At 36.3% G+C, this 14,616-nt stretch overlaps 1 protein-coding gene across 1 annotated transcript; it reads right to left on the reverse strand.

Moving 5' to 3' along the window:
• Positions 1-11,263: 11,263 nt before the first annotated feature.
• LOC147921433 (uncharacterized) lies at positions 11,264-12,515 on the reverse strand. Its single transcript, XM_087497681.1, has 3 exons — positions 11,954-12,515; positions 11,671-11,844; positions 11,264-11,589 (listed from the first exon to the last, which is right to left on the reverse strand). The coding sequence occupies exons 1-3, from the start codon at positions 12,513-12,515 to the stop codon at positions 11,264-11,266; spliced, it is 1,062 nt and encodes a 353-aa protein (XP_087353807.1).
• Between the last annotated feature and the right edge of the window lie 2,101 nt (positions 12,516-14,616).

Genomic DNA, 14,616 nt, shown 5'->3' on the forward strand with positions numbered 1-14,616 from the left:
ATTTATTAAAATAATATATTTGAGAGACTAAGAGGATTCTCACCAAACTGATTTTTTTTTTAATCAGACATGATCTAGGATATTAACATTCAATTAATCTCTCAGCAGAAGTAGTATAACCGTCCAACTGATTGTTACAACTACCTTTTTCTAGCGTTTGGAAACCGCCTTTTTTTTTCTCATGACTTTTTCCAACTATTTATTCTAATCACTTTTTTTCTACCCCTTAGTTTGATTAATAAACTCTAAAATGCTTTATTTATAAATGAAGTTATTGGAAATACCAATCAAACCAAATACTATATATATATATACTCGTAAAAGCTTTTTTATAAAATATTCAAAAGTATATATATATATATATATATATAACTAGTAACGAAAAGTTAACAGTTTACATCTAGAGACATAATCACTACAAAAAAACAGTTGATTTGTGACGGAAATCTGCGACAGCACTATGACTTCGCCAATTTGACAGCTTTGCGAGTCAATTACTAGAAACACGAGAGCAATTGCAATTCCCTCGCAAAATTTACGACGGATAAATCTCTCGCAAATTTGCAAGGGAGTTAACACAGATTTGCGACTCCAAGAAAATTCTTCGCAACAACTCGCAAATCCCTCGCAATATTGCGACGGATTAGCGATGACTTATTCCGGATGATGATGTTAGACGAATTCGAAGAGTCCGGTGATGGAGAAGATTCTAATGATGATAATGTAATGGGTTTGATTGAATAATTTTACTTTTTGTTGTTTTTTTATAAAGAATTTCCAAATTGCGTTGGATTTCTTACTTGTCCTTGCAGATCCCTCGCTAAGCCCTCGCTAAACCCTCGCTACTACCTCACAATTCCTTCGCAAATGTATTTATTCATTTTAATTAACATGTTAATAATGTTAGTAATGATCATTAACATTTCCAAACTAAAGGAGAGCATCACTAACCAACATCAAGAGACAAGAAATTTTTGATTGGTTATTGATAAATGTTGTTTAGGGTATAGGGTTGATAAATGTTGTTTAGGGTATAGGGTTGATAAGTGTTGTTTAGGGTATAAGGTTTATAAGATATATATGTTTAGGGATTTCTTTTGAGCTTTTGATTGAGTTAATTGTATGAGGAGATGTGATGACTATTACTTACTTTTTCTCTTTGCATGTTGTTGAATTTATGAAAAATTTAATCCTTAGTTTATGAATTTGGTTAAATAGATTTGCGAGGGACCTGCGAGGGATTTGGTATGCGCGCTAGCGAATCTCTCGCACTTTACGAGGGATTAGCAAGGAGTTCTCGCTAATCCATCGCTACTGCCTCACGGTTCCCTCGCAAATGTATTTATTCATTTTCATTAACATGTTAATATGGTTAGTGATGATCATTAACATTTTCAAATTAAAGGAGAGCATCACTAACCAACATCAAGAGACAAGAAACTTTTGATTGGTTATTGATAAATGTTGTTTAGGGTATAGGGTTGATAAATGTTGTTTAGGGTATAGGGTTGGTAAGTGTTGTTTAGGCAATAGGGTTTATAAGATATATATGTTTAGGGATTTCTTTTGAGCTTTTGATTGAGTAAATTTTATTAGGAGATGTGATGACTATTACTTACTTTTTCTCTTTGCATGTTCTTGAGTTTATGAAAAATTTAATCCTTAGTTTATGAATTTGGTTAAATAGATTTGCGAGGGAAGTGCGAGGAGTTCTCGCTAATCCCTCGCTAAACTGGTGCATTTTAATTGGTTAGTTTGTCGGCGTCTTGTGACACGTTTGCGAGGGATGTGCGATGATTCCTCGCTAATCTCTCGCAAAGTTTAGCGTATTATTATTGGTCAGTTTGTCGGCTTGTTGCGAGTGATTTGCGAGGGACCGTAGTTAGTCCGTCGTAATATCTGCGAGGGATTTGCGAGGTTACAAAATATCTATATATACAATCCAGACTCGGTTTGAGCGAAGCTCAAACTCTCTCTCTCTCAAACCCTAGCCGCACAAACCCTAGACGCACAAAATCTCTCTCAAACCTTCTCCCTCAAATCTCTGTTTCAATCTACTTCGTCTTCTACCTCCTCTCGATTTCCCAATTTCCCGATCTCCGTCTTCCGTGTCTTCCCTATCTTCTCTGTCTTCTCCGTAAAGAGATTTCTATTTCGGCTCTGTTTCAATCTTCTCCGGCTTTCCCGATCTCCTTCTCCGTCTTCTCCACTTCTCCGTCAAGGTAGTTTCCAAACCCTAATTTTAGTTCAGTTGTTTAATTGTTTAATTTGAACTGTTTGAATTTTACTTGTTCAATTTCAATTGTTACTTTGATTTTTCTGACTAATTTTACTTTGATTTTTATTGTAGATGTTTCATGGTAATGATTACACAAAGTTTCTCACTAATCAACGTGTACCAAACCCACCAGTTCAAACCATAGTCGGGGTTCCGCCGGTTCTCAGAACACAGCGGCGGTCCAAAATAACCGTCGTTCAACGTCACAACCACTGCCCTCTCAACAACTATTGCTCTCTCAACAATCATTGCCCTCTCAACAACCACGGCCCTCTCATCAACCACCCCCTACTAATGCGGATCCAGAGATTGGTACGTCTCCACCTGCTCATTCGATTTCTACTGGAGCTTCTGTCCGACTGAACAGTCTAACTCTGGAAGAATTGCTCGATAGTCCTGGGCGTGTAGGTTTAACGAGGCTAGATCCGCGCCGACCTCAAGGAACTCTCTGGTAATGTTTTTGATTTCATATTAGAATTTTAATGTTTTTAATTTCATTTTTGAATTCTAAGGTTGATTCATATTCTTTGTTTCTCCGTATGTTTGAAGGTTTGATCAAGATCCTGCTGTTGCTTCTACTATATGAAGCATCTTCAAAAGAGGTTTCAAAGAGCCCCATGCCAATTGGATACAAACGCCAAGTGCAGTGGTTGACCGTTGGTATGGAACTTTTGCGGTAAGTCATTTTTTTGTTTTCAAGTTTTACATATACTTTATTTTTGTGGTTGACTCAGACTAATATACTTTGTTTTCTTGGAAGCAAACATATAATTGGAACTGAGCCATTAATGAGAGAGTAAGGCAGGAGTTTGAAGCCAATTTGAAGGAGAGGATGTGTGATCAAGTGTCAAGGTGGAAGCTAAAGTGGAAGCGAAAAGGTGATGAGGCAAAGCCACGGTGGATTGATCCTCAAGTATGGGAAGGTCTGGTTCAGTATTGGCTTGATCCCAAATCCGAAATCAAGAGCATCAACAGCCGTAATGCTTGATATGATGACCCAGAGGGGGTACCGGAATAGATAAGCACCACTCATGCCAAACTTCTTTTAAAGCTCGTGCTCGGAAACATGTAAGTGTAGTTATTTAAATTAGGCTTTCTTTTACCTTATACACAATTATTATTTGGCTAATATATTCTCTTTTTCTCTAATTTCAGTCTGAGCGGACCGGTGAGTTAACTCCTGACTTTCTACTCATCTTAAAAGATACACATCGAAAGCCCGATGGGTCATTTACGGATGGAAAGTCCGAGTCTCTGTTCAACGAGGTGTCATCTAAGATTCAAGAGTTGGAATCTGAGCTTTGTACATGGGACAATGGAGAGAGTGATGGGGTGCCCATTCATATTAAAAACAAAATTTACACATCGGTAAGTTTTGTAAACTTTATATACTTTGTATAGATGCAATCATATAGTTTAGTATTGCTTCTACTTGGTTTGCCAATCGTATAGTAATGTAGAGTACTTCTTCTGCTTGGTTAAATTTTCATTGGATAGTTGTGTCTCTCTTTCTTATGTTTAACTTACAAGTTCATATGTTTAACTTACAAGTTCATTTTTTGTTTTGTTCTTAGGTTGCTCCTAAGAAAAAAAACAGGATTTTCGGGGTTGGTTCAATGCAATTTGAAGCGTCTTCTTCAAGTAGCTGTCCACCGCCGCCTGTGTCTCCGGCTAATGATCCGGTCATTTTGGCTCAGAAACTAGCTGCTGCTGAGGAATGTATTCAGACTCAAGCGAGTCAAATCCAAGAGAGTGCACCAAGGATGCATAGTTATGATGCTTATTTCGACTATCTCGCTGAAAAAGATCCTGAGTTTGCTGCAAAGTTTCGAAACCCGACAATGAACAACCCAGAAGCCAACCCAGTAGCCGGAGAAGAGGGCAACACCGATGGAACAGAAACCAACGCTGGTAGCGGAACTGGAACCAGAAACATCACTTCTCTCTCTCAATCTTTTTAATTACTCTTCCTTTTATCACCTCTCTCTCAATTTTCTCAATTAAAGACTATGTTTTCTAATGTAATTTTTTTGTCAAGACAAGTTAACTTTAATTTTAATTTTTATGTCTTCTATTCCTAATTTTAATTTTAATTTCAATTTAATTTTAATATATTTTCAATTCAATTTTCATTCCTAATTCATTATATTCCTAATTCATTTTATTCCTAATTCTGGATTAATTTCAATTTAAACCAGAATTTGCAAACCTATATTTCATTTTAAAATTTGCGAGGGTTGAATCTTGCAACAAATTTGCGATGGATTTTATTCCTTGCAAACTGCTTCAGATTGGCGAGTCAAGAGGTGTCTCGCAAACGGGTAGGGAAGTGCGAGGAGTGTGAACCTCGCAATTTGCGAGGCGTTTGCGAGGGAAAAAGTTCCTCGCAAAAATTGCGAGAGATTTGCGATATATTTAATTTGCGAGACGCGATTTGCGAGGAATCATTGTTTCTCGCAAATTCCTTGTGATTGTTGATTTGCGAAGGACTTGCGATAAATTCTTCCATCACAAATCGGTTGTTTTCTTGTAGTGAATCGAACTATATTCACTTTTGTCTTTTGATATAAGGAATTTTCGTCACCTAATTTCAAACTAACGCAATATATTAATAGGTTGTAATGTATGGTGAGAAATGTAGAAATACTTATATAAGAAAATATGTTTGTTAATAATAATGCAGAAATTAATAGATCCAGAAAATAAGGAAGAGTCATGAGACGAAAATGAGGACAACAAGGTGATGCTGAGGTGTACATGACTCATCCACTTAACTGTCTAACCGTTGGTTCCCCGCAAATTTGGTTTTTATTTTTACTTAATCAAAGACTAACCAAACAATTTAAAGAGGATTATATACAGATAATCATATTTTGTAGGACGTACCAATTAGTGCACCATAAAATGTGTGTACTTACTTGCATTTCGTCCAATTAAAATGTATTTTTGTGGAGCACGTAAGCCCCACCATACATTGTCTTCTTTGCCAAACCAATGTACATACACAAAATACAAAAACAAACACATTATATTCTTACTTTTGGTTCATTGTCATGACAACTATTTTATAAACGATTTGAACATAAAAGAACATAGAAACTATTTTATGTATATGATTCGAGAGAGACGTTTGTACTCTACACTGATTCAGAGTTTCGTTGCTCTTGGTTAAATATTTACAACAATGAACAATATCTATATATACATTTTTTGAGACATTTATAAAATAACTCCTGAAGTTGGCACTTATTTACATTAAATAATTAATTTAATAAACACAATTAACTCTATTTATATTTGATTTTTTTTTATAAAAACTAAGTGTTTTAAAAAGTAACAAACATAATTGTAAATGTATATAGATTTTATTTCTTTATTTTATAAGGAGGTGAATGAAGAAGTATTGTTCTTTAAAATTTTTAAAAACTGATTTGATAAAAAGTGTTTTTTAGCCTCAAATAATATATTTTACGTTCATGGGTTTGTGTGATGAGTTTTTACGGATTAAAAATCTTTGAACATGTTGCGTGATCCGTCTAGCATGGCGGGTTTGGACTATAAAACCAACACTAAAACAATTAGTTAATTTTATGTAATATATATTTGTAGTCATAGTTTAGAAAATTAACTTAACATATAAGAATATACATCTGTTTAATTATAAAAAAACAAAACTAAGTGTTTTAAATTTTATATTCTACCTAATAACAAATTTAATGTAACTAGGTTATAAACTGTATAAAACGTAAGAAGAAGAAAAAATATTCTAAACAAAATTATAAATTAATTAGATAAAATTTAATTAATTGAGAATTTGAAAACTAAATAAATTAAAAATTATTATTTAAAATACAATAATTTATAATTTAGTCTCGCGGTGTACCGCGGGTGAAAACTTAGTAAATATATACTAGTTAGTCAAGTTTTACCCGTAATTGTAGATAAATCAGTGTCATGTCATATATATTTTTTAGAGAATTTGTTAAAAATACCCATTTTGATATACCCCTTTTGAAAAATACCTTTTTTTTGCAATTTTTATTTTTTCCCTCCTTTATTTTTAATGATCATTTTACCCTTAGATGAAAAATATTTTATTTAATAAAAAGAAAAACAAAATTTTTCCACCAAAAGAATTTTCGACATATTTTCCCGCCAAAAATTTTTTGAAAAAAATTTCCCACCAAAATTTTTTTTGTCAAAAAAATTTTGATAAACATTTCGACCAAAAAAATTACCCGCCAAAATTTTTTTCTGCCAAAAAAATTTTACAAGGCGTTTAAGAGGTTTTATAAGGTAGAAACCTCATAAAAACCTTATAAACACCTTGTAAACGTTTTTACAAGATTTTTAAAAGATTTTTAAAAGGTTTTAAAAGGTTTTTAAAAAGTTTTTTAAACACCTTTTTAACGCTTTTACAAGGTTTTTAAAAGGTTTTTAAAAAGTTTTCAAAATGTTTTTAAAAAGGTTTTTAAAAGGTTTTTAAACACCTTGTAAACGCTTTTACAAAGTTTTTAAAAGCGTTTACAAGGTTTTTAAAAGGTTTTTAAACACCTTGTAAACATTTTTACAAGGTTTTTATAAGGTTTTTAAAAACTTTGTAAAAGCGTTTACAAGGTGTTTAAAAGCGTTTACAAGGTGTTTAAAAGCGTTTACAAGGTTTTTAAAAGGTATCAATTCCAAAAATTTGGCGGAAAAAAATAATTTTTGACGGAAAACTTTTTTGATTTTGTCGGGAAAAAATAATTTTGGCGGGATTTTTTTTTATTTTTGGCGGGAATTTTTTTTATTTTTGGCGGGAAATTTATTTTGATTTTGGTGACTGTACATTCTTGTTGTCATTCAAAGATAGGATAATTTGGTCATTTTGTACATAAAGAAGGGTAATTTTAAAAATAATCAACATGAAGAGGTATTTTTAAAAAGGAACATGGAAAATGGGGTATTTTTGAAAATGTCCCTATTTTGTTAACTAATAACATGAATTTCGCACATGTTTTAAGCACATATCATAATATTTTACCTTATATATGCTTTTTTTTTTCCAATATCATAATATTTTACCTTATATCTGTTTTTTTTTCGCAAATCAAACTTCCATTAAATTTAAAGAGTAATTACAAAGACATTGTACAGAATTACTGTAACACAATTATTACATACGCATATGTATGCGCCATATACTAAGAAAAATACAGCATAAGGGAGATTGACGATGCTTTCCGAAGAGTAGTCTTACTCGCTAACTGTTCATATGATCGGTTATTGTCCAACTTCATATTTGATATTTCCTTGTTATGATTTGCATGCAGCGTCTTGTGGCTGAACTTTTTACAAAACCATAACTGTAAACCCAATGTGTCCAAACATAACTCTGAAATGTAGACATAATGGTACCAATGCTTCTGTACCAGAGCCTTTTCTGTATATCTTGACTTTGTAACATTCTTCGACATATTCACGAATAGTTTCTCCACCAAAATATCCTTTGGGCAGATCTTCTTGATAAAACTCAACAAAACACTAAAACTCACCAGGGAAGGCCACAAAACTTTGTGTAATCTCGTACTTCCACCAACACCATCAACAACAACACTCAAAAAGCTAGGGATTTGAATAATCATAGTCACAAGTTGTTGGCTCTGCAAAAGTAAAATCATTGCCATAGGAATCGTCCCCATCTATTGAGCAACCTCAATCCAAAACGTCACATGGGCAACATCACATATAAAACTAATTTCTTGTGACCCTATCATGACAATATAGTTCCATCGACGGTTTGTTAAAACATTCTTCAAACTCCATATCTGACCATTATCAATGATATATTGTCGCTTATATGTGATCAAGCCCTCATTCAATTTCGATACAACTATACACCAGTAGCCAAATCGATGAAGTCCTAAACTCATCTCCCAAACAATGTTATCACCAACATTAACTCCCGGATCCCAAATCTTAATTTGTTCTCTATTTCTCATGTAGTGAATATACAGATTAGAAAGAACAGAGCATATATGGGAGATGAAACGAAAACCATCAATCAGAGATTGAAAGAGACTGACACAATTACTCTTAGCCTGAGGTTTGAGTAGGGTCAGAAAAACACTCTTCCAGAAGAAGAGAATGAAAACGCGAATCTGGAAAAAATTCCAACCGCGACAGAGAAGAGACGACACAACCCTTTTCCGCCTCAAAGGTAAGACTCCCGATGAATTTTGGATGTGATGAAACACAACACAAGTCAGGATGGTACTAGTAAAGTTGATGGACTCAGATCTGTCCACACCATCTTGCCAAAGGAGTAAAAAATGGAGAATCGGAGAATTGATTTGCCGAAATAAATATCTAATAACTATGCAGAAAGATAAATTGTAGGACTGAAAAGAGAAAAAAGGCCGACCGACGTCGGAGAAGCCAGCGTCGACCGGAATCTATGGAGATTGGAAACGGTTTTGTAGAAAAGCTTCGCTTTGAGAGAGAAAGAAAAGAGGTTTTCTCTCAATTATATCTGTTATTTCTTTAAATTATACGGAAATAAAATACATCAGTTCCTTTTTACCTTATTTTACTGCATTTTAAAATATATTTTTTTTTTTGGCATAAATTTTGATTACCAAGCAAAGAACTCCTATTTACAGTGTTTCACTCACAACTAAATCATTATCTTCCACAATATGCAATGGACATTTGCATTTAAAATAATTTTTACTAAATTAAAAGAAAATTTTGATATCAGTGACTTTTAATGAACTTTCACACAAAGACAAAGAAAATAACACATTTTGAAAAATTTGAAAGATGACAGAGATAGACACAATGACAAATACAAAATAAAGTAAATCATAGTTTTCATTTACATAAAAGTACACAAAGACACATTTCAATAAATTATCTATGTGTTCTTTACTTTTGTCAAGCTCTAGTTCCACTAATATGAAAACAACCATAGATTTTTTTCGTTGAATCTTAGTTGGACCATATGTTTATCTTAAATTCTTCAGGCTAATCAAACAAGAAGATATACAAATATAAACCAGATGCAATACAACAATCCAAATAAAAGTTACATAAGAAGTGTACACAAATGCATTGTCAAAAAAAAAGAAAAAGTGTACACAAATGGAACAACATATGCAAACAAAGATTTATACGAAACCCAAAAATGAAAAAAATATTCATAATTCTATTGTGAGTTAATCTCTTAAAATATTCATAATTAAACTTGGTCACAAATTTTTTTCGTATAGAACTTGTCTATAATTATTTGTATCCCAGCCTCATTTACCAATATGTTTTTAGTATTCCATTATTTGAAGATTCATTTACGCCCGAAAGGAAAATTTATGTAAATTGGTGGCCATCATAGTTATCTTTGTCATATCATCAGAACATCAAACAAAAACAAAAGTATGGGAGATACTTTGTCACATCACCATATCATCTTGGGTGAGAGATTTGGGGGATTTGACTTTGTCATTTGCCAGAACCCATCAACACCACATGATCTCTCTAGGGAAACCTCAAGACGGGCAACCTCTGAATTTGATTATATGTTGGTTAACGAGATTGTCCGTGTCTCAAAACCTGTGAGAGATATGATGGAGTCAAGTGCTACGTCATCATGGTTAGATTGATGCAATGTGATAAGAGTTAGTGTTTTGGGTTTTATTATTGGGGAATTTTCAAAAATACTTTCTTTCCAATATATCTTTTTAAATATACCACTTTATATTTTATGTTAATCATTTTTAAAATTATCCCTCTTTACGTACAAAATAATCAAATTACTCATTTTTTGAATGACAATAAGAATGTACACCCGCCAAAAATGAAAAATTATCCCGCCAAAATAAAAAAAATTCCCACCAAAATCAAAATTTTTTCTCGCCAAAACTATTTTTTTTCCGCCAAAATTTTGAAATTTATACCTTTTAAAAATCTTGTAAACGCTTTTAAAAACTTGTAAATTCGTTTACAAGGTGTTTAAAAACTTTTTTAAAACCTTATAAAAACCTTGTAAACGTTTTTACAAGGTGTTTAAAAATCTTTTAAAAACCTTGTAAATGATTTTAAAAACTTTGTAAAAGCCTTTACAAGGTGTTTAAAAAAAATTTAAAAACCTTTTTAAGAACATTTTGAAAACGTTTTAAAAACATTATAAAAACCTTGTAAAAGCGTTTAAAAAATGTTTAAAAAACCTTTTGAAAACCTTTTAAATCTCTTTTCAAAATCTTGTAAAAGCGTTTACAAGGTGTTTATAAGATTTTTATGAGGTTTCTACCTTATAAAACATTTTAAACACCTTGTAATTTTTTTTGGCGGGAATTGTTTTTGTTGAAAATTTTTATCAAAATTTTTTTTTGGCGGGACATTTTTCCGAAATTTTTTGGCGGGAAAATATGTCGGAAATGATTTTGGTGGGAAAATTTTGTTTTTATTTTTATTGAATAAAGTATTTTTCATCTAAAGGTAAAATGGCCATTAAAAGTTAAAGGAGGGCAAAAATAAAAATGGCAAAAAAAAGAGTATTTTTGAAAAGCGGTATTTCAAAAAAGGTATTTTTAACAAATTCTCTTTATTATTTTGGTTTATTATTTAATTTAGAAAAAATTAGTCAAATGTTATCCAAAAGTTGGTTTATTCCTCGTATCTAACAATTTTCTTATAATTGCTCAAATGTTTATTGTCTGGGTGTAATTACAAATTACCTCTTGGGTTTAGTTTTTCGATTTTGGTCAAAAAAAAAAAAATACACATCAGCAAATTTAAATACACATCATATATGATTTAACATGTCATTAAGCAGTTTTTTTTCCAGATCAACAATTATTTTTTCTTGTTTATATCCCTGTTTTGAAAATTGGCCTCCGCGGCCGATTCATCGCCGGAAAAGCGCTCGGCGGCATCCAACCGCCGCGATTTCAGTATATTCGGCTAAGAAATCGGATCTGGAAAAAACTCTCTTTTTGGTTAAAATTCAGTTTAAAATCGATTATTTATGATTAGATCTGTAGGTTTTGCTCGTGCGTTTTTCAGTCCAAAAGGCATGACCCTGTAACAGAAAGTGCCTTGCTCGGTAATGAATACAGTCTTCTCTCGGTCGTCCTTGTGCATCATTATCTGGTTGTAGCCCGAGAACACGTCCATGAAAGATAGAAGTTCGTTTCCAGCTGTGGCTTCGACTAGCTGATCAATACGCGGAAGAGGAAAACTGTCTTTCGGACAAGCCTTGTTCAGGTGTGTGAAGTCGACGCACACTCTCCACATACCGTTCTTCTTCTTCACCACCACTGGGTTACTTAGCCAGTCTGGATAGCGAACTTTAGTAATTGATCCCGCATCAAGTAGCTTCTGTACCTAGTCATTGACTGCAGTTGTTCGTTCCGCACCGAGCTTTCGACGCTTTTGCTTAACGGGCTTATAAGTTGGATCGACGTTGAGTTCGTGGATGGTAATGCCAGGATCAATCCCGGTCATATGGTCTATCGACCAGGCGAACGTGGTTGCATTTTTTCGTAAGAACTGAATGAGTTCGTCCCTTAAAGCGATTGGTAGCTCAACACCTATCCCGACGCAATGCTTAGGATGAGACAAATCTACATTGACTTGGATGATGGATTCTTTTGGGGGCGGGGTGCGTGCATCTCGTGGAGGCTGTGATTTGGCGATCACAAATGCCCTTGCGTTTCGCATCTTCTCCGCGTAGCGTAACGATTCCGTATGCATTTGGAAACTTGACGCACTGGTGGTAAGTGGAGGCTACATCACGCATCTTATGGAGCCATGGTGTTCCAATAATGACGTTGTAAACAATGGGTTTATCCACGATTGCGAAGTCGAAACATTGCATTGTGCCGCCAACGTAAATTGGAAGTGTTATGGTTCCAATAGTCATTATAGTATCTCCATCGAATCCTGTCAGAGGCTGCGTTTCATGTGTCGTGTTGCGGAGATCAATCTCCATTTGAATCATTACATCCTTGAATATCACGTTGACCGAGCTTCCAGTGTCAATAAGAATTCTTGTCACCGAGCTTTCCCCAATTACCATTTCTACAACGAGCGGATTGTTGTTCGGACTAGCGTTGCGCGCGTCCTCCTCAGTAAACATAATTGGTTCGGAAGACCGCTTAAACGTGTTGCTATGGGAGGGCAAGCTACGCTTTGCTTCTGCTTTGCGGCAGTAAGCTTGGATTGATCGAACAGAGTCGCGACATGTTGACAAGCCGCCCATGATCATGTTTATCCTTCGGCGAGGAGCGGGTGGTTCATCGTGTTCTTCCGCATCACGGTTTCTCTTTGGGGGAGGGGGCAGGAGAGCGATTTCTCGTGCTCGGTCATGTTGTGCTCGTGCTCATTCATTTTGTGCTGCTGCCTCCTCTTCACGCTGCCTTTCATGTTGTTTCTGGTCTGCTAAACAGTACGGGTTATCCTTATGCGTGTTGACCTTTCTCCGTTCTCGCTCTATATCGATTTCACCTCTTTTGTACTTGTAAAGAAGAAGGTATTGAAGTGTTTTGCAATCCTCTGTGGAATGTCCGCCAAATTTTTGGAATTCGCAATTACCTTGCTTGCGTTTGAAGGTAGGGCCATCAGTTTCAAGATCGTACTTATTGCAGCGCTTGCCTTGCTGTTGCTCGTTTCCATCGATAGCAAACATCGTTGCCTTCCTTCCTTTCTCGCCTTTGGCGTATTCTTTGATGTAATGCTGGCGAGGCTCATAGTACTCTTGCACAGCTTTGTTTTTCGAACTCGGGGCTTTCTCGGGTGCTTTCTCTACAACGTCAGTTTGATTGAGGTTTTCTTTTCCTTGGTCTTCCTCCACCTCGATGTATCGGTTTGCGCGTGCAAGGACTTCGCCCAAGGATGTGACGGGTAGAATTGTTAGGTCTTCCTTGAACCTGGTTCCGCGGGCAAGCGCGTTCTTTATAGCTCCTATTACGGCGTCATCGCTGATGGCGAGCTGAGATACGACTCTTCTGAATCTGGCCATGAAAGTTCGCAGCGACTCGTTGTGCTTCTGGTGCATTCTCCATAAGTCGGCATTCGACGCAGGGACATGCATGAAGCATTGGTGATGCTGAAGGAAGGCAGTTGTGAGTGCCTCATAGCCATCGATCGAATTGGCCTTCAGCCTTGAAAACCAGTTCAACGCTTTACCGGTTAAGCTCTCGACGAACATTTGACAACTTCCCGCATCTTCCTCTTCTGGTGAAAAGTACGAACTACCAATATGTATGGACATCGACTTAAGGAAGACAGTGGGATCCCCCCTACCGTCGTATGGTATCGGCCGTCTCTTGTTGGTATCGGGGTTGCGTCTTAGTCTAACGCTTGATACTCTTGTAGTGAAAGGCGAACATCGCGCCTCTACTAGCACACTCTCGAGCTCTGGTGCTGCGCTTGTTACGCGGTGCATCTGCGACGTAATTTTCTTCAACTGAGCTCGCATCTGATGAAGCTCCTGCTGCAGGGCGCGATTTTCTGCGCTCTCGGGTTGATTCGGCCCAGCACGTTGATCCGTGAGCATTTGGTCAGTTTGGAAATGCACTCTCGGTTGTTCGCCATTGGGTCCAATGACGATTGACGAAAGTTGGGGTCTTCCGTTGGCGTGGTGCATTCCTTGCGGAATATTGTGTTTAACTCGCAGAGTGTTTTGTCCAGCTCGCGGAGGGTTATGCTCAGCACGCAGAGTATTGTGTTCAGCTCGTGGAATGCGTGGTGCCATCGTGTCTTCGTCTCGCACGTGTCGAGCTTCAGATTGTGGCCTATGGCGTCTTGAGTGATTGGTTGGTCCTGGAGACATCATTTGCACAGCTTGTCCACTCATCCGGTCCAGGGTTCTTCGAACAGCTTGATCGAGCGCGGCCTGATTGATAGTGACACCTCTACGCACGTGTCCAGTAGCGCCTGCGGCTGCGCGGTCAGTTGGGGTGATACCGTTAGCAGCGCGATCAAGAGGAGTATTGTCGTCAGCCACCCCATTTGTCTGAGCGACACGCGTAGCGTCTATGGTTTCGCGGTCGATTGGATTTTCGCCTACGGCTACACGTTCCGAAGGAATAGCGCCATTGGCTAAGCCATTGGTTGGAGCGACACGCGTAGCGCCTACGGCTTTGCGGTCAGTTGGATTGTTGCCTTGGAGCTGGTTCGTCCTCAAGCGGGTGCGGCCCCATATGGTTGGCCTGGGAGATACGATGCGAGATGCGGGAGAGCGTGGTGCGGAAGAGTCGACGCCTTCGTTGCTGGAAAGATCGGTATGAGACATGTTAATGGTTTTCCGAAAACGACTTTGTCTTCAAACTCTATTCGGCAAATGAAAGGATTCCGTCTAG

The sequence above is a fragment of the Camelina sativa genome, chromosome 18, assembly GCF_030686135.1.
Source record: "Camelina sativa cultivar CO46 ecotype springtype chromosome 18, ASM3068613v1".
Classification (NCBI taxonomy): Eukaryota; Viridiplantae; Streptophyta; class Magnoliopsida; order Brassicales; family Brassicaceae; genus Camelina; species Camelina sativa.